At 34.6% G+C, this 24999-nt stretch overlaps 1 protein-coding gene across 8 annotated transcripts in view; it reads left to right on the forward strand.

Annotated features, from left to right (window-relative positions):
* Window positions 1-24999, forward strand: part of ANKRD12 (ankyrin repeat domain 12) — a 116723-nt gene that overhangs the window by 75491 nt on the left and 16233 nt on the right. For 7 of the 8 annotated variants that reach the window (XM_023507608.1, XM_023507610.1, XM_012812177.2 and 4 more), the window contains one exon: window positions 19628-24321. In XM_023507608.1, coding sequence (XP_023363376.1) covers window positions 19628-24321 — 4694 coding nt within the window. Of the gene's footprint in view, window positions 1-3391; window positions 3472-19627; window positions 24322-24999 lie in introns of all 8 variants that reach the window. The other variant, XM_012812180.1, reaches the window with a different exon arrangement.

Genomic DNA, 24999 nt, shown 5'->3' on the forward strand with positions numbered 1-24999 from the left:
CTATTAGAGGAAATACAACTTCAATAAGAAAAAAATGGGCACTTAAGAAAATTTAAGCACAGCTCAAAAACACTTTCTGGAGATTAAAAAACTTGATTATACAACCTAATAACTCAGTAGATGAAGTGAGGAATGAATAGTCACTTTGAGACTTAAATGGTTAGACTGGAGACTTTAGTTATTAGACTGGAAAATCTTCACAACATAGAGCAAAAATAAAAAGTCATGAAAGAAAATACAAACAATTTAGGGAATAGATCCAGGAGACCTAATAGAGCCAACATGTGAATAATAGATTTCTGTAGGAATTTTAAAGGGAGAGAAAAAAATAGAGAATAGGCAACAATTTTCTAAAGAATGGAAGAAAACTTTTCTGAGCTGACAAAAAGCCTGAACCTATGAGCTCCAGGTGGATTGGTTAAAAACAGACATACAAAACCCGTACAAAGGCATATATTGATTAAATTCCTTGGCACTGAATATACATAGAAATAGGTTACCCATAAAGAAATACTGCCAGATAGGCATTGTATTTCTAATCTGTAATAGTGAAAGAACAGACTGCTGAGCGAAAAGAACTTAAGAATCTTGTACCTAACCAAAGTGGTTTTTATACTAATATGTATATTTTCTTACACTTTTAAGAGGAAATAATGAAACAATAAACCAACAACTTAAAGTGGGAAGAGTAAAAGGGTGGTAAATAAAATTGTTAACTATTTTTTCATAAACTAGTCTGGCAACAGCTAACAAAATAAGAGCCCTTATTCATTTTAAAGATATGTACTGAAATGATAGGGTATGAATGAGATCTTCAGAATGATACAGGGATGGGTGAATGGAGATGTAATTTGGTCAAAGATTGATGCGTATTGGAGCTGAGACAGAATGTCTCTGTAATACTCTATTTTTGTGTTAAGTGCAAAATTTGCCATCATAAACATATTTTTTTCTTTTTTCTTTGGCAGTTTTTGGCCAGGGCCGGGTTTGAACCAGCCACCTCTGGTATATGGGGTCAGCACCCTGTTCCTTGAGCCACAGGTGCTGCCCTATCATAAACATTCTTAAAAATACTCATTCTCACTTCTAGGAATATCTTGTTTACTATAGTACTCTTCAGAGGTAAAAAACAAACCACCACAAAACCATTACTAGAGGATTGGTTGAATAAATCAAGGCATATACAACCATGCCGTGGACTATTATGTAGCCAGGAAAAAGAGTGCTTGGATTTGCAGTTACTTGAAGAAAATTTGGTAAGACATTGTTGAGTTAGAAAAATCAAAATGAATAGTTCTATCTCATTGTCATAAAATGAGTAGTGGTTTAAAAACCTATACTTGTAGATATATGTGTATTTGTTTAAAATTTTATAAGCATGGAGCAATATCTGGAAGAATGTATACCAGGCTCCTAATGAGGCATGTGTTGAGGGGGCTAGTAATAGGGGAAGTGATGATAGGGGTGGAAGGAAAGGAGGTTGAAGAAGAGCTGGACACAGTCATGTGTTAATATTGTTGTACACATAAATATATGACTCAGCAGAACCTTCTCTTGCCCTGCATTCTTGTTTATTTAATCCTTTTTACAACAAAACTTCTTAAGGTATGTTGACGGACTCTCCTCCATGAAATCTCTTTTTAGTAAGATCACACATGATCTCACTGGCAGATCTTTTAACTGTATTTTAGTCCGTGTCCTTTGAAACTCTGTATACAATTCGCTAATGACCATGTTCCTCCTCAAATTCTCTTGCCTTTGTTTCTGGGATATAATTCTCTTTGACTTTCATTCAGCTTCCCAGACTATTCATTCTCCATTTTCTTATGGAATCTTCATATTTTCTTCATTTCCTTCCCATATACCCTTATGCTAGTTTTCCCAAAGATTTTACTCTGAACCACCTTCTTGTACTATATATTCTCCCAAATAAATGCCACTCATACTTTTAATTGCCGTTCATATGATGAGGACTTTGAAAAATATCTCAGACCTTTTTCTTAAGTTTCAAACTTACATATTTGACTACCCTGTGGATATTATTACCACTTAGATTTCCTCACAGAAATCTCAAAAAAAATACCCAAATGGAACTTCTCCCCATTTACATTCGTCATCTTATTTTTCCTTTGTTTTGTTTGGTTTTTTTGTTTGTTTGTTTCTTTGTTTTTTAAGACTGTCTCAAGCCGTCACCCTGGGTAGAGTGTGGTGTCACAGCTCACAGCAACGTCAAACTCTGGGGCTTAAGTTATTCTCTTGCCTCAGCTTCTTAAGTAGCTGGTACCACAGGTACCCACCACAACTCCCAGCTATTTTTTTATTTTTATTTATTTTTTTGGTTGCAGTTGTCATTGTTGTTTTCACTGGCCCTTTTAGCTGGGCCGGGCCGGCTTTAGCCTGCCAGTCTTGGTGTATGTGGCCAGCGCCCTACCCACTAAGCTATGGGTACTGCCCATTTTATTTTTCTTAATGGTAACTTAATACATCTATGTACTATATGTCATATAGCTGGGAGTCATCCTAAACTCTTCCTTTTCTTTCCACTCAACTATTCATTAACTATTTTTGAGTACTCACTTGTGTGAGATGTTGTTTAAGCACTGGGAAGAGAAGTACTATTAACATAATCATCCATTAATCCCTAGGTGGCTACTTTCAAAATATTACTGTATTAGCTGAAAGTTCTTTGAACATCTTTGTTCTGTGTAGAATTAAGATTGTTATAGCTATTCTCTAAAAGTAGAGGGATAGAAAAAAGAAAGGAAACAAACAAAAACAGATTACAATAGCTTAAATTGCATTGGCTTCCATGAGAAAGTAAGATAATACAGTTTCAAAAGTAGAGAGTTTTGTTTTTGTTTTGTTTTGTTTTTGAGATAGTCTCAAGTTGTCACCCTGGGTAGAGTGCCATGTGTCACAGTTCACAACAATCTCAAATTCTTGGGCTTAAGTGATTGTACTGCCTCAGCCTCCCAAGTAGCTGGGACTATAGGCACCCATCACAACGCCTGCTACTTTTTGTTGTAGTTGTCATTGTTGTTTAGCTGGCCCAGGCTCGAACCCAGGTATATGTGGTTGATGCCTTATCCGCTGAGCTACGGGCGCAGAAAAGCAGAAAGTTTTTTATATGGTGTATTAATTTTATTTATTATGGCTACAAAGTCTTTAATTTTGGTCCCTTAAGAAAATTATAGCTGCAAAAAGCAGCTTTTGTTACAAACTTCCTATATAAACTTGCTATTTGTTGTGACAAATTTTCCCACAAAAGAAGAAAGCTATCTTATTTGAACTTAAAAGTTTAAACAGAGCAGAACACATCTAAAACCTTTTTGATTTTCACTGATCTTCTTGATTGTGCCATGTGTTCATCAGCTATCTATTGATTTTTCAGAATATTTATTTTCCACATGGTGAATGTGCCTGAATTATTGCTTGATCAAAGTCTCTCAAGAAATGATGCAAAAATCATCAGTAAGTATCATACAAAGATTTTGAAGTTACTGAAAAAGACTGATGAAAATACCCAAAATTTACTACTTAATTTACATGAGGTCCTTGTTAGACTTAGCTTTACCAGCTTCATCCAGTCTAAATTCAGAATATAATATTTAATAAAGAATTAATTAACTGCCCATAGATGCTTTTACATGTGAAGTCTAATAGCATTGTTACCAATCTGATAACAGCATGTCATCCATGTGACAGATGCACTTTAAGTGTTGTAAAGATAGAGAAATAACTAAAACTATGAATTTTAGAACTTAATAAACTCAGAGTAGATAAAAGTGGTTCAATTAAGTATTGTGCTTTATGCCAGTGCCACATAGAGTAGCTGTTCCAAAAACCATTAACAGTCCTTGAGATGAAGAGTTTGTGTTAGAATGTAAATCAAATCAGTGAACTGCTTTCCTTCATTGAAAAGGATGAAATACTATGGGAAAAATACCAGCTGATAGAAACAGTGTGCTTGGAGACATAATTGATTTCCACTTTTGGTACAAGCTCCTTATTTCATTACCAGTCAGTAATGGACAATTTGCAGACCAGCCTTACTTCACGGACCACACTTGGAGTAGCAGTTTTATGTTGTACATATCAGGCATTTATAATACTGATGCAGGAATACATATCCTAGTTAATATAGCTTATTTGTATATAAATGTGTGGCACTTTTAAATTTGCTTAACTCTTTAGTCTTTTTCCCCTTAACTTCTGCCTTTTCCCCATAATCTAATTCTACATTACCTTCCTGTACAGAAATTCTGTCTAATAACAGTGCTTGCTGCAAATAATGGGTTCTTGGTACCATGCTAAGAGCTCAGTCATATTCAGAGAGCTACATCTTGCTTGTAAACCATAATTATGGTAATGGAGAAGTAGGTAACTCTGTGTCAGATAGTGCCCCCTCATTATACTGGTTAATTGCCAAAGCAGAGATTTTGTTACCTTAGCCAGACACTGATTTTTATTACTTAAATAAAGTTCCCAGTGGGCAAGATTTAAAATGTCGTCGTTGTTCTATTCACCTTTTCTTGAGTTTGCCAGTAACCTGGCTTTATTTAGCTACTATAAACTTTCTTCACTTGTATACTTCAACTTAATTGAGAAAATGCTCCATCATATTATAGTAAAAAGACAAGCTACTTTTACAGTCTACTGTAAGATTAGGAGACTTTTTAAAAATACAGTGATTCATTGTTACCCACTGATGTTCATGTAGTGCATTTCTGTATTGTAAAATACACAAATGACCAGTACTTTGAAGCCTTATTTTCTCAGTATTAAAATAGCAAATATATATAAGTATATTGTCATAAGTTGTGAAACTTCCTCAGTTTTATATTTCAGGAACTATGAAAATATAACTATTGGTACATACTATTTGGAGTTATAACAGTTAATAACTCAAGAGATTCCCCAAAGTTATTTAAGTCAAAATATACCAAATTTTTTTATCCAATCTATTCAGTGATGTTAATGGTTTAATCATAGTAGGAAGAAGCATCACCTTAGAAGTTTTAAATAAAGCAGACTTTTTAACTTTGGAAGTTTAAAGACAATAGGAAAAAGTTATATAGAGTGTTTTTAGAGTATCCAAGTATCTATCAACAAATTTGAACATTAGAAATTTAGACTTGGTAAAACATTTTGTATAGACTAAAGGAGTTTACAAAGGATTTTTCCTTAACTTACAAAGTTAAAATGTAAATAGTATTTTTTCTTCTTTTTTTCAAAATGGCATGTCTTAATAAATACAGTGTATTTGTTAGATAATATGGGTGTAGGCCTATTATACAATTCATTTATATAAACTAAGAACCTTATTTTATTTAATTAGTACTGTTAGCGGCCTCCTTTCTATTTTTAAAGTTGTTGAGTAGCAGTAAACAGATTGCTGGTGTTTAGTACCTTTTTCACATATCCTTCTGTCAGTGCTTAGAAAATACGAAATAGGCACTTAGTATCTGTTGTATGCAGAGGGCTAAGCATAGGATAGGCAGTGAGGTGTTCTTTTACTTAATAACCAGTTAGTGAAGAAATCTTATAGTGTTTTGCGTGCTCTACCTTTTCTCCTCTGCTTTGTAATATGGTGTACATGCACAGTTCTGAATTTTAATTTTTTTAACTTTTTAAAATATGTAGCGTATCACCGATTTCTTCTACCTATATCTTTAGCAAACAAAACACAGTTCCTTCTTTTGAAAAACACTACTTTAGGGTGGTGCCTGTGGCTCAAAGGAGTAGGGTGCTGGCCCCATACGCCAGAGGTGGTGGGTTCAATCCCAGCCCCGGCAGAAAACTGCAAAAAAAAAAAAAAAAAAAAAAATCACTACTTTAAAGAACTACAGATTTTATCATGTATTTTAATGTGGATTAATTGTATAAGCCTAGTTCTAGTTCCAAAGCCTAAGAATTGCTGATTTCAGGTAGAATTTCTTTTTAAAGAAAAACATGTCAAATTTTAAGTAGAGGAAAGAAATTATGAATACCTAAATTACTAGCACTGTAAAAATTAACTCTTTACCAATGTCTATAAAAAAGTCAAAATATCTTTGACTTGTTCAAATATCAAAAAACTAAATGGGAAGTTGGCTGCAGCTGCAGTATTCTCTGGATAGCTACAGTTAATATACCTTTAAAGTATATGGTACATAAAACCATAGTCTGTTAAATTCCTATTTTTGAAGTTCACATAAAAACAGGAGTCAAAAACTGAAGTGTATTTGCCCCCAACAGGTAAAGTTATTTATGGCAAAATATCAAAGGTAGTAGATTTTTAGTTTAAAATGTTAGTTAGCTTGATGATTTTCCTTAAAAACTGAATTTTTACAAGTGCCTTCCAACTTAAAGTGAGTCTGTCACATAATTATAGTAGTGAGATATTGCTTAATATTTAAAACTAAAATTCTCTATTAAGGGTACATTTGGGCAGAACACTAAAAAAAAAGACCTTTGGCTTAAAATATTAATTATGTATGGATACATTTAAATGAGTTCAGCTTTAGCTATATCATCCTGTCTACAGAAAAATGTTTTATGTAGTCATGGTAAAAAAGGACCTCCATGTAATGCATATATTCATGATGAAATAGCTGAGACTGGGTGATTTTTGTCAGTTTCCTTTAGTGACATCAAAATTTTTGTAGTGATATAAATCCTGTTTTCAGAGGGAAAAAAAAATCTTGATTATTCTTCATAGAGTCAATTTCTGTGTTACTGATGATTTAGTAGAAAGGCATTGTATGATGACTAATTGAGGGAGTAGATACAGTGCTGTGCTACCTGATTTTATTTCTTACATACTACTACTTTGCTTTGAGACAAAGTAGTATTTTCAGCTTTTGGTTATATTCTCTTCCTTTCCTCCCTCACCCCTAAACTCTTAAATGTAATTCTCTTACCAATATACTGTGTATTACTATAGGAGTACCAGTGAAAATAAGTTCTCATCTAGCATACTTTTTCCAAATAAATGTATGACTGCTCTTCTCTTATAAAGTAGAATGAAAACATCTAACCTTAATTTTGGAGACTTGAGATTTAGAAATGGGAATTTAGAAAAGACTTTTTAAAATTACTTAACATTTTCCTGTCTCTAAGCTACATTTCTCGATGAATTTGGGGGTGTAAAATCTGTAAAAATTTGTTTCCTAAGATGTAGATATATTTCTCTAATTGCTGCTTGTTTGGCTATAACAAGTAACATTTACATAATCCTTAAATAAATTTGATTAGGGAACTGTTGCATAACAAAGGGACCACTCAGTAGGAGACAGGAGAGGCCTGCTGCAGTTTGGGGAATATTACTCCCAATGAAGCCCCCAAAATACCCTAAACTCAAGAGTCAGTTTGTTCAGGGGACAGACTCAGCTGAAGACAGAGTAGAGATAACTACGGTTCACTATAACTAGGCCTCTCAAAGGAGATTCTCCACAAAGCCACTGAGGAAACAAATTATTCCTTTTATTGATATGAAAAGAAGTCCAGAGATTTCAGGAAAATCAACTGGGTGAGAGATAAGAAGGCCCAAGATATAGAAACGACACTTGATCTTGGAGAATTTAAATAATATAGGAAGCAGAAGGATAAGTTCTCACTATCCTTGGAGGCTACAGAGAGGAATAGATCCACCAACAGTTAACAACAAAAAGCTGCTGTCATTAAAAGAGTAAGTGGAGACCAAGAAAGTTCTGGGGATTCAAAGTAATGTATGATTACTAAAGTAATAGTCTATAAAAGACCAAAGAAGTAAACATTGCTAAGGATCTGATTTGACACCTAAGAAAAGGGCAACATATGAAACATATGGAAAACAGGGGTATTAGAATATGAGAAAAATAGTTTAAAAAATACCTAGCATGTATATTATTCATCTTTCAAAAAGAGCAAATGTTGAGAAGTATTTTTTTTTTAATTGAAGAAAATGTCTCTTAACTGAAGAAAGACTTTAAGTGTTGTGGTCAAAGAGGAATTTATTTTAAACCTAGAATTCCATTCCCAGTCATCATTTCAGGAATTAGGGCTAAAGAAAAATATCCTTGGACCGGGCATGGTAGCTTAGGCCTGTAATCCTAGTACTGTGGGAGGCTGAGGCTGGTGGATTACCAGAGCTTAGGAGTTCGGAACTAGCCTGAGCAAGAGTGAGACTCTGTTTCTAAAAAAAGCAGCTGGGTGTTATGTCAGGCGCCTGTGATCTCAGCTACTAGGGAGACTGAGGCAAGAGGATCACTTGAGCCCAACAGTTTGATGTTGCTGTGAGCTTATGACACTACAGCACTTTATGGAGGGTGACAAAGTGAGACTCTTGTCTCAGAACACTTGTTGAAATAAAAAAAAGAAAGAAAAACATCTTTGGACATACTTTCTATTTCCATGTAGAAAAAATTATTCAAATATATTACTTTTTGGTGACATAAAATGCAAGTCTAAAACACATAAAGACTAAGAATATTGATGAAAAATTCTAGAATCCCAGCAGTGAAAAGTTGACACATTCTATAACAAAATCACAGAACTTTGTGAAGAATGTTATCAAGAAAGAGTAGCTCCTAATATACATATTATCTGAATTTAGATTCTGAGAGTTCACTGTCGTGCTATTAATGATATGATTAAAACATTTTATTTTGTTCTGAGGAACAAGTGAAAAAAGCAAAACCTCCAGGGAAGATAAATTATATAAACATGTCATGGACTTAAATGTGAAGCAGGCTGAAATATGCTGTGATTTTAGACTCTTTCATGGAGTAAAAGTATGCTTTCTGAAATGACAGTATTAGGTCAGGTCACTTAAAAAGGCCAAGAGGACATGCCTGAGGTTTAGCAATTCTGTTATTGAATCTTTTTTTTTTTTTTCCTGTTTTTGGCCAGGGCTGGGTTTGAACGTGCCACCTCCGGCATATGGGGCTGGTGCCCTACTCCTTTGAGCCACACAGGTGCCGCCTAGAAATTCTGTTTATTATCTCTAAATTAGTTAAATTTAAATAAAATCCCTGGGTAGACTGTCGTGGCATCATAGCTCACAGCAACCTCAAACTCCTGGGCTCAAGCAATCCTCCTGCCTCAACCTCCTTAGTGGTTTGGGACTATAGGCACCCACCACAACACCCAGCTGTTTTTTAGAGACGCAGTCACACTCTTGTTCAGGTGGGTCTCAAACACCTGAGTTTAAGCCATCCACCCACCTTGGCCTCTCAGAGAAAAGTAATAATTTGAAATGAGCTATAAAGAATACTTCAGTTGCAGGATTATTTTACAGGTGGTATTTAACTTCTTCTTTACCCATCACCTTTTTTCCTGGTTTTCTAACATGAAGTTTTACTTCTATAGCAAAACATCAATAAATGTTATTTTAAAGTAAATGAAAAATTACTAAAGTACAGCATTAACCTATCTGACTAAAAATAGTATATAAACAAATACTATTCCCAAGATAAAGATAGTTTTTTCTTTAGTAGCATTCCTAGTGTTAAAAGAATACTTAATTCTAGTTGAGTACATTACACACAAAAAAGAGAAAACTTGATAGAGAGATTTCACAACAGATATCAACTTATAAATATTTTTTCTACTCTGTTCTCTGAATGGCTGTATTAATCATAAAAGCTCAGACTTTAGCACTCCTAGACTCTCTAGGTCTCGTATCTCTAAAATCAGAAATCCTTGGCTCAAATCTTAGGCATGTTACTTATAACCTATTTACGCTAAGGTTCTGTATCTATAAAATAGGAGATACAGTACATACATCATGGAGTTTGTGGTAAGGGTTAAGTCAGTTTATAAAGAAATGTACATAGAATATTAACTGGCACAAAAATTGCACTTGATAAATATTAGCTTTAAAAATAATGAAAATCTGGCTACTCTTGCTCTGAAAGATAGCCACTGCCCTGTCTATGGGACAGCCTTTTTTTTTTCTTACTTTAATAAACTTGTTTTTGGGGGGTAGGGTTTGTTTTTGTTTTTTTGGAGACGGAGTCTCACTATATCACCCTCGGTAGTGTGTCATGGCATCACAGCAACCTCAAACTCCTAGGCTTAAGCAGTTCTCTTGCCTCAGCCTCCCAAGTAGCTGGGACTACAGGCGCCTGCCACAACACCTGGCTATTTTTTGTTGCACTTGTCATTGCTGTTTAGCTGGCCGGGGCTGGGTTTGAACCCACCAGCCTCGGTGTATGTGGCTCACACCATAACCGCTGTGCTATGGGGCACCAAGCCTAAACTTGTTTTTTCTTTATAAAAAAATAAAAACAGTAAAAATCTGAAATGGTTACCATATTAGAAATTTATTTGAAGTATCTAGATCCATACTTTATGTGATAACTGCAGGCTTCTAATCTTTTAATACAGTCATTTCTGTTTGACATTATAGAGATAGAAAGATCTAATCCAAGTTCAGTAATTTATAATCATTTAGGGTGATCAAGACATGCCTTTTTTTCTTTTTAAGATGTAGTAATCTGGGCAGCGCCTGTTGCTCAGTGGGTAGGATGCCAGCCCATATACTGAGGTTGTCGGGTTCAAACCTGGCCCTGGCCAAACTGCAACAACAACAAAGAAAATAATAGCTGGGCGTTGTGGCGGGCACCTGTAGTCCCAGCTACTCAGGAGGCTGAGGCAAGAGAATCGCCTAAGCCCAAGAGCTGGAGGTTGCTGTGAGCTGTGTGAGGGTGACAGAGTGTCACTAAAAAAAAGACAGCTGTCTCAAAAAAAAAAAAAAAAAAGATATAGTAATCTTACACATGAAAGAGGTGTTTTATCCTATTTTTATGAGATATGTAAATCAAGATATTTATCTCTTGAATATGAATCTCTTAAAATCCAAGTATAGACAGATACTAAGTCCATATTTAAAATTTCAGTTTTAATCTCAGTTGAATGTGTTTAACAGCATTGCTTTTTTTATTCGAAACACTTTTTATGTAAATTAATTACAATAAGTTTCACTTAAAATAATACTTTATTCTAGAATCTAGATTCTTGTGGCTGAGGTGTTTTCTCAACATACCTAATGACGAGAAAAAGTAGAAGGTATTCATTTGAATACTTTGTGCTTAGTCACAAAGTATGGAAAAATTTTGAGTAGACAGTTCATCTTGGCTATATTCAATGCCTTTTATATACTCAGAAGTAACATAGCACGATGGTTGTGAGTACCAGTTTTGGAGTCACAGAAACTTGGGTTTGAAGACCTACTTTTGCCACTTACTAGCTTTTTGCTAGTGGAAAAGTTTATTGTTAATATTGCTAACATTATATAGTAGTGATGCTTTATAGACTCAAAACACAGTATTCATTTTAACCTTTTACCAGGGCTTATTTTCAGTGAAAAGTTTTCTTCAACTTAGTTGTAGAAACTCTTTTTAAAATCATTACATACCAGCATTGCAGGTTAATGCTAAATTGCAGTTAGCAAGTGAAACATAGTTTATATTACTGTGTACCTCCCCCAATCTCCATCCTATTTCCTGTTTCTCCTCTTTGTGGAATATTAAAAAAATATTTTACACAAGTGACTATTAATTATGATTTGTACTTTGATGAAAATATACATTTCACCAAACACTAACGTATAAAATAATAGATGCAAGAAAATTGTTTTTTAGTTCACTATATTTCTTCTGTCCCTCACTCTGATGAACCATATACTTCCACTGTAGCATTGTAGTAAGTGAAATAGTGCCTGCAGTTAGTTTGAGTCTTTGTCTTCAGTCTTATAGTAATAGTACAAGGTTAACATACAAGAAAAGTTACAGGATGGACTTTTGGCCTTTTTAAGTTAACATACATGTTTTGGCAATATTTGATGTTATGCATATGTGTTATTGAAATGATTTTAATTTACATAATATATTCTTCTCTTTTTTCTAGGTGATGAATTAATATTTATCAGATGCATGGCATGTGCCAGTTTTTACATAATGGTATAACCAATTTTATGCATAAATTAGTTTATTAAATCCTCACAACAGCCCTTTTGAGTGTTTTCCCTAATCATAGATCACTGACCATTAAATGGCAAAGCAAAAGTTTAAATGCGAGGATAGTGCCAGAATCTGTGTGCTACTATACCAAGCTGATTATTACTAAGAGGTGTAGGAAGTTCAGGGTCAGATGGTCTTCATGTCAGTATATAACTGAAATATTATTTTGATATGCATTTATTTGATTTAACTACACTACTGTCATGAAGTGTGCCATGACTAAACTCGTCATTGTTGTTTGAATGTAATACTTCTGTTCAGCAAAGAGGATGCTGAAAATGAAATGTTAGTGATGTTTTTGGCCATAGTCTATCATTAAGTATAAAATCAATCCTTGGTGAAAGAAAACATTTTCATACATGTACATAATGTGTTCCTAAAAATGTGTTTGCTTATTTGTTATCTGATTTTGTACTCAGAAAATAAAGACAATTATTAGAACTTCTTAAAACTTTGTATATATGTTTAGAATTTTTGATTTATTTTATTCTGTATATTGTGTAATATATTATTTAAAACATTTAAAAATAGATTAATTTGATTTTAAGCAAATTAGTGTTTTTACTTTTTTGTTACAGAAAATTTCAAATATTTATAAAAGTAAAAAGAATGCTATTAATAACTCATGTCTTGGGGTGGCATCTGTGGCTCAAAGGAGTAGGGCACTGGCCCCATATGCTGGAGGTGGCAGGTTCAAAGCCAGCCCCAGCCAAAAACTACAAAAAAAGAAAAAACTCATGTCTTGTACCTATAATTACCCAGTTTTGATAGTTACCACATTAGAGCTAATTTTGATTGGCCCTCTCTTCACTTTTTTCCACTGCATTATTGTAGAGTCATTTTAATGAAAAATATTTCAGTAGATAACTCCTAAAATGATAGGGCTATTTTTTTTTATTGCAGTTGTAACTATAATACCATAATTACACCTAGGCTAAGTTAATTTAAGTGATTGATTATTATTACTTGTAAATACCCAGTTAAATTGTTCTAGGTTCCAATTGCCCCATAAAATCATAAATTTTTGTAAAAACTTGCTCAATATCAGAATCCAGATATTTCTATATACTGCAATTGGGTGACATGTCTCTGAGTATCTTTTAATCTATAGATATCCCCCTCCTTCCTTTCTTAAGTTCTTGCAGTTTTTCGTTGAAACTACCTGGTCATTTGCCTGACAGATTCCAGGAATCTGGATTTTACTTATTTGCATCTTCATGATTTTATTTAAGGCAGTTATTTTTCTGAGTGTTTTCTTTTCTCAATTTCAATGTTGGGAAGAAAAACTTGTGGGGATTTAATGGTTCTGATCGATTTTCTTAATTTTTGTTAAGGCTGAGGTGAACATTGAAATTCTTTTGAAACCCATTTCTAGCACTTACTGAGATAAACTTGCTGTATGAATTTATTCAGATCATTTATGTGCTGATTTTGCCCATAACCTCAAACATGTTGCCAGACTCTGACTTTCTCTCTGTGTGTATATATGTGTGTGTGTACATACGGTATTTCATATGGGTTCTCTAATTTTCCTTTTCTTCTCAATTAAACAATCTTCATTTCAGTGAGCTTTTAGAGGCTGAAGATTTTTCTACTTTTATATCCAACAGTTTCCTTCTTTATCTTAATTGTGTTATAATAATGTCAACAGTTTTTTCATTTTCATAAATAAACAGAATAACAAATAATTATACAAATGCTGTGTGAAATTGGCGCTATTATATAAGACTTTTGTCTGGCAAAAAAAAAGTCAGCAACTGATATATAAAATTAAACACACAAGTTCAGTGTAGGAAGGTAGACATATCAGTGCACAATAGCTGAAAGGACAGGCTTTGTGAAAACTAATGAAGCAAATCAAATAGCAGATTATAGCATATAAATGAAATTCTAACACCTCTTCAAATTGGAGAGCTTGGGGAAACATCAACAATGAATTAACCAGCCAGTTGGTTGCCATCTGGATACTATACAAAATTGTATAGTGGATAAATTTGTATTACTGTGTTTTGCTGTGTATAATGCACTCCCGTGTATAATGTGCACCCATGTTTGGGGCCCAAATTTTCAGAAAAGCACCCTTGAGAAAACGAGCAGCTCTCAGCTATCAGAGACAAAATGAGCAGCTCTCGGCTATCAGAGACATTATCCAAGGAGGGCTAGTGCTTTCCTGGTAAATGTCGCCTCCCATCTCCCTGCTCTGTGAACACTGCTGCTTTCCTCTCTACTGGGTGCCCTCCCCTCCCCTCCACTTTGTGGAGCCTAGCTGAGATGTCCACATGTGCAGCATACCTCTACCCCTCTCATGCTCTGCCCTACATAGATAAAATATGAAAGTTTCTCATTCTCTGGGTGCTGTAGATTTAAGCAGTTGCTGTTAATAAACTAGTATGCCTTTAAGTTTATGTGGAAATTAAATCTTGGGTATGTTTGTATGTTAAAACATTTATTCATCGAGATGATGTAGAATGCAGTGGTTATATGTGGAGCAAATAACCTTCACTTTCCCCTTAAGTTTTCTGGAAAATGGACAATATTTGACTTCCCATATCTCAGTGAATAACAGAAAAAAAACAGGCACATTTTGTAGAATGGTTCCATACCATGGTGTTTCCAAGAGGTGACTGGGAGCTTCACCTTTACCTCCTTCCAAATCATTCCAAATAAATATGTAATCTAAGTAAATTCTGATGCAAATGCACTCTGAAGACAAGTCTCCCTTTGGTACTTTTAAGGCTTCCTATATATAAATTCTTTAACTGCTTTATTCCCTGTCTAGTACTCTTGAATGTTTCCTTATTAAACAGGTAAAAAATAATAAAGAGCAACTGATCAGAATTTACATATATGGAAGTTTGGGGAAGAGGAAGTATTAGTATGGCTAATATGTATAACAAAGAAGGGGAGGTACCATAGAACACACTGTGATATCAGGCAAAAAACACCCTGGCCTATTTGTCTCTTAAATGGGGATGATAATAGCTATTGTAAAGGTCAAGTATTATTTGCCTAGCAAATGACAGGGCTAGTGGTAGTAGTAGAGATGGTGGTCCAGATTTTGAGAAGTCTTATATAGTCTTCAGAGCTTTTATGTTACCCTACAGTGGGAGCTCTCCAATAAGAAGAGACTGTAATATGATCTGTAGTGCTTGTCACACCATGGTTTAAGGTATTTACTGATCTGAGCAGGAAATAAGAACCTGAGCTGAGACAGTAGTAGTGGGAATAGAGAGAAGATGGACTTAAAAGACAGTCCAAACATTGATGGAAGTCAAAGAATTGAAAGAGTTGAAATGGCACTAAAATTTTTAATGTGAATAATCACATTGGTTGTTATACCACACCAGTAGGGAATATTGCCTTTAAGCAGCAAGAGGAAACAATAATGAAAGACAAAGTAATAAGTTGAATCAAGTTTCCGGTCTTGATTTGGGAGTGGTTAAAAGGAGTTCATGAAGTTCCAGCTTAGTCATTAGAATTTCAGAGGAAAGGTGGGAGGTAGAGACCTAGTCTTCATTATAAGTTTTTTAAAATCATGGTATGTGTAGTTTGGTATCCTTAACATCCACTCCTGAAATATAGGTGACACTAATAGAATAATTGTTTTCTAAAAATATGTAATCAATCACGTATTCACCTATTTTTAAATGCCTGTCGTCTATTGACTTTCTCATTAGTCAGACGTGTGAAATGTATTATCATATGTCAACATGAGATGTAAGTAGCATGTGTCAAAACCTCTGCTTGTTATGCTGGAGAGATTTTGAGGGAGAGATTTACATATACATATACATGACCCCTACATGAGTCACGTCTCTATTGCTGCTCCATTTGGATACCATACAAGAAAAGATGGAAATTTATGGTAGGTTCAGTAGAGAAAAAAAATCACAGAGAACTCAAATAACATTTTCATCATTCCATAAATATCGTGAGTCTTAGTTGCAAATATCTGAATTTGCCTTGAGTTGTACATGAACAACTTTCAAATGTATTTTAAGTTGATTTAGCCTGAGCAAGAGACTGGCCCCATTATTAAAACAACTAAGCAAAAATCAGGCCTGGTGGCTGGTGCATGTTTATAGTCCCAGCTACTTAGGAGCTTCCTTTGTGAGACTAGGAAGCTGCAGTGAGCTATGATCTCACCACTTCTCCAGCCTGGATCACATAATGAGATCTTGTCTCTCTTAAAAAAGAAAAAAGCGTATTTGCTGAGTAAAATGGAACTTAATTTATTTTTTCATGGAGAAGAAAGATGCCTTGTTAAAACAATAAATTTTTATTAATCGCTTAACCTTTCTGTTTCTCATTTTCCTCCCTAGTTTCTCAAATAAAAATTGAGAATAAATTGAGAAAACAAACATTAAAATTTTTAAAGAAGTGTTTTTGTCATAAATATATAAAATATTTTAAATACAGATTCAAATTTAGTGATTAAACATCAGAGACTTAAAAATGGGACAAAATGAAAAAAGTATAACAGCCATTTTTGACTTATAAGAATTTGAAGCTAATTTTAGGTGATTTTCTCACTATAGCAGTAACCTACTAAGACAGACCAAAAAAAACCTTTTTTGAAAAGTTACTGTCCCATTAATATCCAGGACCGGGTTGACCTGTGTTGCTGAGTGGTTAAATAAATGGAAAAATTAGAGGCTGCTTAAGGAAAAAAGGAAAAGATCTGTCTGGTTTACCAAAAAAACGGCATCATGAAGGTATAGTAGTCTTTGTTGAGGTTCATAGAGTCATTACAGTGCTGAGAAAATGTGCAGAGGAATGGGCCTAGTGGGCATGTGTGACTTGACACCCAGAGCCAAGTGAAAGTTGTTTACTTGTGGAAATTTCTAGACTTATAATGGACATTAATTAGTGTCAGGCTAAGTAATTTACTTCAGAATTTACATTCTTTCCTTTAAAAAGAAAATAGGAATCTTTTTAAAAAGAATCACTAGAGTAAAGGTATATCTGCATTGGAGAGCATTCCTTTCAAATTCCTGATAAATCATGAACCCAAATGAAAAATCTTGCATCTTTCATTATATTCATATACCACATGGGTATAACTCCTATAAGAGAGTTTGCATTTAACCTTTAATGCGTATATTCAAAACTCGTAAGCATTGTGATGATAATGTTAAGTGAAACATGCATAAGATCATGTGTGTATAATTGCAGTAACAATATGCATAGGCATAAAAAGACAGAAGAAAATACGCCAAAGAAATTACAAATGACATATAAACGTGGAAAAATAAACCCATACCAGATATCAAAAAAACCAAATAGTGGTACTATTTTATACCTATTAGTGAACTTTAAAAAAAATTTTTTTCTAATGATAAAAGTATTATAATGTATCTGGGCCAAGTGCAGTGACCTGTAATCCTACGACTTTGGGATGCTGAGGCAGAAAACTCTTGAGCTCAGGAGTTCGAAAGGAGTCTGAAAAAGAGTGAAACCTGGCCTCTACTAAAAAAGAAGAAGAAAAGTTAGTCAGGCACAGTGATACACTGTAGTCCCAGTTACTCAGGAAGCTGAGACAAGAGGATCACCAAGGAGTTTGAGTTTGCTGTGAGCTATGATGATGCTGCTGTACTCTAGCCTGGGAAATAAGAGGCTAGGAAATAAGACCCTGTCTCAAAAAAGTAATACATTTGTTGTGTTAGGAATTTTGAAAATTGAGAAAAGCTTAAAGAAGAAAATGAAAATTGGGCGGTGCCTGTGGCTCAGTGGGTAGGACACTGGCCCCATATACTGAGGATAGCAAGTTCAAACTCAGCCCCAGCCAAACTGCAACAAAAAAATAGCCGGGCATTGTGGCAGGTGCCTGTAGTCCCAGCTACTTGGGAGACTGAGGCAAGAGAATCACCTAAGCCCAGGAGTTGGACGTTGCTGTGAGCTGTGACATCGCGGCACTCTACCAAGGGCAATAAAATGAGACTCTTAATAATTCCTTCCATTACCCGTGATAATGTTTTAATGTATTTCCCTTGATCCTTTTCCCTACACACACAAACATCCACCCACTGCTGTTTCCAAGTAATAGCATGTATTAACATTTTTCTACATAAATAAATGTCTGTAATAGAGAGTATTTTCAACATCTACATAAGCAGTTATAATTCCAAAAATGAGATTTTTTTATACTATGTATGTTAGAATAACTTCATCATTCATTGACATTTTATAATGATATTATCTTGGAATGTTGCCACATCTCCAGAAAAGATTGTGATCTCTCAGAGATCCTAGTACAATGCCAGATACCTTGTAAACACTCAAAAGTGCTCCTGGAGTTTGAATTTTCATGTGCGAGAATATTTGGGAGGCATATTTCTTTGGAGGAAGCTTAATATATTAAAATGTATAATTTTCACATTAAATACTTAGCAAATGAAATCTTTATTATTGTAGTGAGTTTATGGTTTTTTTCCTTCTTGGTCAAAGCCTTTGTTTTCATTTCCCATAGAGTCCTGGATTTTCTTTTCAGTTAGAGGTACCATGTATACATTTAAGGTAGGAAAAGATGCCTGGCATCTTTTTGTTAAAAAAGATAGGCTCAGCACCTATAGCTCAACCGGCTAAGGCACCAGCCACGTACACCTAAGGTGGCGGGTTCGAATCCCCAGCCCGGACCCGCCAAAACAACAATGACAGCTGCAACCAAAAAATAGCCGGGCGTTGTGGCGGGCGCCTGTGGTCCCAGCTACTTGGGAGGCGGAGGCAGGAGACTCGCTTGAGCCCAGGAGTTGGAGGTTGCTGTGAGCTGTAATGCCACAGCACTCTACCCAGGGGGACAGCTTGAGGCTCTGTCTCAAAAAAAATAAATAAATAAAAAATAAAAAAGATATAAAAACAGTACTTTGACTATATTTATACAGAGGTTTGGAGGTAATTTCATAAAATTAAATTTTCATATACTTAAAAATATGTAGGAATTGGACTCATTATTTCCCACATTGTACAAAATGTCATATATTAGTATCAAATCTAAATTATAGATAAGAGTGAAGGAACAGCAGTTTTATCAAATTATATGTCTATTCAGTTATTAAAATCTTAGTAGGGATTTCTTTTAGTTTTTTCAATTTTTTTTCACAGTCACATTTCTTATACAATTAAAATCATTCATCTTTAAGTTATTCTTCTTCATGGGAATCATGCAGTCCCTTATAGTTTTACTAATAACCATTCTGAAACATATAAAATAATGTATGATGTTTATATAAGTAAGCTCTTTAAGATAGTGGTTCTTGATGTTTGGATCAGAGAATCATATTCAGGTTAAAAACTAATTTTCTCTCCACAAAAGATGTGTATGTATGCAGAACTTTGCATAACATTTTAGTAGCTAATGTTTCCCCTGAATCCGGACCTGGGTTTTTGAATCTCTGTATTGTATATTTTTATATTCTGTATTATGAATTTAACATTCCATGCTTTTAGAAGTATCAAAAGGATCTCTTCATAAAGCAGATAGTTCTGCAACACTGTAGCAAAGTTCCTGAATGTTTCTATTGCACTATTTACATATAAATCTGGAGTGATTTTGAATTGTTCAAAATATTGTATAAGTTCTGTCTTTCTCTGCCTCATTTTTCTGACAGTTGTGTTTTGACCAACATTTTCTTTTCATGTTCTAGATTCTGAAGAGGCTCAGTCAGTAAATCCTTCCAGTGTTGATGAAAATATTGACTCTGAAACAGAGAAGGACTCTCTCATCTGTGAAAATAAACAAATACTTCCCAGTAAAGCACCTCTTTCGTCTGCCCTTGATGAGTATGAGTTCAAAGATGATGATGATGAAGAAATAAATAAGATGATTGATGATAGGCATATTCTTAGGAAGGAACAACGAAAAGACAATGAATCTGAAGCCGAAAAAAATAGTTTATTTGCAAAACAAGAGAAAGCCTTCTATCCTAAGTCATTTAAAAGTAAAAAACAAAAACCATCTAGGGTTTTGTATTCCAGTACTGAAAGTTCTGATGAAGAAGTTCTTCAGACCAAAAAGATTTCTACTTCATGTTCTGTCCCTGAAACGTCGAATTCTGATGTACAAACCAAAAAGGACTATGTAGTTTCAAGTGAACACAAACAGAAAGGCAAAGTTAAAAGAAAATTAAAAAATCAGAATAAAAATAAAGAGAACCAAGAGCTAAAACAAGAAAAAGAGGGAAAAGAAAATACTAGAATAGCAAACTTGACAGTTAATACTACGTTAGATTGTCCAGAGAAAACCAGAGAAGAGGGGAATTTTAGGAAATCTTTTAGCCCCAAAGATGATACTTCTTTACATTTATTTCATATTGCCACTGGTAAATCTCCCAAACATTCTTGTGGATTAAGTGAAAAACAATCAACACCACTAAAGCAAGAGCATACTAAAACATGTTTATCACCGGGAAGTTCAGAAATGTCATTGCAGCCTGATCTTGTTCGGTTTGATAATACAGAATCTGAATTCCTACCAGAAAGTTCAAGTGTAAAATCTTGTAAGCATAAAGAAAAAAGTAAACATCAGAAAGATTTCCATTTAGAATTTGGTGAAAAATCAAATGCAAAAGTAAAGGATGAGGATCATAGTCCAACTCTTGAAAACTCGGACTGTACACTGAAAAAAATGGATAAAGAAGGCAAAACATTAAAAAAACATAAATTGAAACATAAAGAGAGGGAAAAAGAAAAGCATAAAAAGGAAATTGAAGGCGAAAAGGAAAAATACAAAAATAAAGACAGTGCTAAAGAACTGCAGAGGAGTGTAGAATTTGATAGAGAATTTTGGAAAGAGAATTTTTTTAAAAGTGATGAAAGTGAAGATTTATTTTTAAATATGGAACATGAGTCCCTAACATTAGAAAAAAAAACAAAATTCGAAAAAAGCAAAGATGATAAGTCAGCCAAGGAAAAGCATATTCCAAGAGAAAGGAACATTAAAGAAGAACGGGAAAAGATTAAAAAGGAAAGTGAAAAATTTAGGGAAGAAAAAATAAAAGATCTAAAAGAAGAGAGAGAGAATGTACTCACAGATAAAGAAACAGAATTCAGTTCTTTGAGTGTTAGTGCCAATGATGAATCTATAATGGAAAAGGAAATAGATGTTGAAAAACAAGAAAAATATATAAAAGAAAGTAAAGAAAAATCTGAGAAACGATTTCAAACTAAAGAAAAGGATTTTGAGAAGACTGAAAGAAAAAATTTTGAAAAAGAGAAGAAAATAAAACATGAGCATAAGTCAGAAAAAGATAAGTTAGATCTTAGTGAATGTGTTGATAGGATAAAAGATAAAGACAAGGTATATTCTCATCACACAGAGAAATTCCATAAAGAAGGTGAGAAGATAAGAAATACTACTGTTAAAAAAACTGATGATAGAGAGAAAACTAGGGAAAAAATTGATAGGAAACACGACAAAGAAAAACCTGAAAAAGAAAGACATTTAGCAGAAAGCAAAGAAAAACACTTGATTGAGAAGAAAAATAAACAGTCAGAAAATAGTGAGTATACTAAATCAGACAAAAGCAAAAGTAAAGAAAAAGACAGAGAGATAGATAAAAGGGAAAAATCTAGAGATAAAGAGAGTATAAATATAACTAACTCCAAACACACACAGGAAGAGAAAAAGCCAAGTATAGTAGACAGTAATAAAGCACAACATGAAAAACCTTTATCCCTTAAAGAAAAAACAAAAGATGAACCATTGAAAATTCCAGATGGAAAAGAAAAAGATAAAAAAGATAAGGATATAGATAGATACAAAGAGCGAGACAAACATAAAGATAAGATCCAACTGAATAGTTTACTCAAACTAAAATCTGAAGCAGATAAGCCTAAACTTAAGTCATCACCAGTATCAAAGGATACTCGACCTAAAGAAAAGAGGTTAGTGAACGATGATTTAATGCAGACAAGTTTTGAGCGAATGCTAAGCCTTAAAGACCTAGAAATAGAACAGTGGCACAAGAAACATAAGGAAAAAATAAAGCAGAAGGAAAAGGAACGGTTGAGAAATCGCAACTGTTTAGAACTTAAAGTAAAAGATAAAGAGAAAACAAAGCATGCACTAACTGAATCCAAAAATAAGGAACTTACTAGGTCAAAAAGTTCAGAATTGACTGATGCTTATACCAAGGAGAAACAACCTAAAGATGCTGTAAGCAGCAGATCACAATCTGTTGACAACAAAAATATAATGAATTTAGGGAAGTCATCTTTTGTTTCAGATAGTAGCTTAAACAGGTCTCCTAGATCAGAAACTGAAAAGCTGTGTCTCAGCTCCAGATCTGTATCCATGATTTCTATTGCTAGCTCAGAAGATTCCTGCCATACTACAGTGACAACTCCAAGGCCTCCAGTTGAGTATGACTCTGACTTCATGTTAGAAGGTTCAGAATCCCAAATGTCCTTTTCCCAGTCACCTTTTTTGTCAGTTGCCAAATCTCCTGCCCTTCATGAAAGGGAATTGGACAGCCTGGCTGATCTTCCAGATCGAATTAAACCACCATATGCAAACAGACTTCCAGCATCCCATCTCAGGTCGTCATCTGTAGAAGACGTTAAACTAGTTATCAATGAGGGGAGATCTATCATAGAAGTTCGAAGATGTAGCATGCCATCTGTCATTTGTGAACATACAAAACAATTCCAAACTATATCAGAAGAAAACAGTCAAGGTAGCTTATTAGCTGTGCCAAGAGATACTTGTCCTTCCCCCAAACCTGAGATATTCTCAAATGTGCCTGAAAGAGACCATTCAAATGTGTCTAGCATACATTCTAGTTTTGTAGCCTCCCCAACTGTATCTGTAAACAACAAATATGTTTCAACAGATATAAATGTTATCAAGAGTACTGCTCCAGTGAGCACTGTAGTGGACAGTCCTGTGCATTTAGAGTCTAATCCAGTTGGTGTGATCCAAAATAAAGCATGGGAGATACCTGTTGATAATCTGGAGTCTGTAAGCACCAGAGACTTTATCTGCCCAAACTCTAATATGCCTGATCAAGATTCCTCTGTTCAGGGCTTTTGTAATTCAGAAAACAAAATACTAAAAGAAAATACTGATTTTTTATCCCTCCACCAGACTGAACTGCCAGCAAATTCTTGTGCTCAGGATCCAGCATCTTTTCTGCCTTCACAGCATCCTTGTTCTTTCTCTAGTCAATCACTGTCAGATGCTGAAACCATTTCTAAACATATGTCTTCATCATATGTTGCCAATCAAGAGCCGGGTATTTTACAACAGAAAAATGCAATCCAAATTATCAATTCTGTTTTAGATACTGATAATGAATCTACAAAAGATACAGAAGATACTTTTCTTCTAGCAGATGTTCAAAGAACAGATGCTTTTGTCCCAGTGTACTCTGAAAGCACTGTGCAAGAAGCATCACCAAATTTTGAAAAGACTAATACTTTACCTGTATTATCATCAGAAAAGGACTTTAATGGAAGTGATGTTTCTGCCCAGCTAAATACACATTATGCATTTAGCAAACTAACTTACAAGTCTTCCAGTGGCCATGAAGTTGAGAATAGCACACCTGATATTCAGGTTATTTCACCTGAAAAAGAAAAATTGGAAAATTTGGTTTTAACTCATTTGAATAGGCGTGATTCTGATTTATGTGAAATGAATGCAGGGATGCCAAAAGGAAACTTGAATGAACAAGATAATCCAAAACATTGTCCTGAAAGTGAAAAGTGTTTACTTTCCATTGAAGATGAAGAATCTCAACAAAGCTCACTATCCAGTCTGGAAAACCATTCACAACAGTCAGCTCAAGCAGAAATGCATAAATATGCTCAACTAGTTAAAGTAGAATTAGAAGAAAATATTGAATATGATAAAACTGAAAACCAAATCCCTCAAAGAATGACTAGAAACAAAGCAAGTACAGTGGCAAATCAGAGCAAACAGATTCTTGCCAATTGTACACTATTATCAGAAAAAGACAGTGAGTCTTCATCTCCTAGAGGAAGAATAAGATTAACTGAAGAAGATGATCCTCAGATTCACCATCCACGGAAAAGGAAAGTGTCACGTGTACCTCAGCCTGTGCAAGTGAGTCCCTCTTTACTGCAAGCAAAAGAGAAAACTCAGCAGTCTCTGGCAGCCATCGTAGATTCTCTGAAACTAGATGAGATTCAGCCATACAGTTCAGAGAGAGCAAATCCATATTTTGAATACTTGCACATAAGGAAAAAAATTGAAGAAAAGCGCAAATTATTATGTAGTGTTATTCCTCAAGCACCTCAGTATTATGATGAATATGTAACATTTAATGGATCGTATCTCCTGGATGGAAATCCCTTAAGCAAGATTTGCATTCCCACAGTAAGTAACATCATCACTTGATACACATCTCAAACACTGTCCAATAGAAATGTAATGTAAGCCATGTAATTTCAAATTTTCTGGTAGCTACATTTTATTTTAAAGTAGAAAAAAATAGGCAAAATCAGTTTTGGGCTAAATACCTTTAGGGACTCGTAATTTTCTGTAAGCTAAACTTCCAGTCCCCTGTATACAAGGTCCTTTTTATACTTTTCTTGTCTTGGCTATAGTTATTATCCTACTGTGCACACTTCTTATACTTTGAGTCGTCTCACTAGTCTGCTGTTTCAAAGATGTTCCTTCTTTCAAAGCCCAGTTCAGAAAAGATCAAAAAGTTAGAAGATGGTCTTTCAGTCCCACACTCACAGAATCTGCTTGATACTAGTACCTTTTAAGTCGTCCTAAAAGAGATTGAGATAGCACCTACTAGATTAAAAATAATAAGAATTGTGAGCCAGACATGGTGGCTCAAGTATGTAATCCTAACACTTTGAGAGGCCAAGGTGGGAGGATTGCTTGAGGCTAAGAGTTCAGACCAGCCTGAGTAAGAAAGAGACCTTGTCCCTACAAAACATAAAGTTACCCAGGTCTGGTGGCATGCACTGGTAAGTCCCAGCTCCTTGGGAGACAGACAGAAGGATTACTTGAGCCCAGGAGTTTGAGGCTGCTGTGAGCTGT

Source organism: Otolemur garnettii, unplaced genomic scaffold, assembly GCF_000181295.1.
Source record: "Otolemur garnettii isolate 467f Iridium unplaced genomic scaffold, OtoGar3 scaffold00193, whole genome shotgun sequence".
In the NCBI taxonomy this organism is placed as follows: Eukaryota; Metazoa; Chordata; class Mammalia; order Primates; family Galagidae; genus Otolemur; species Otolemur garnettii.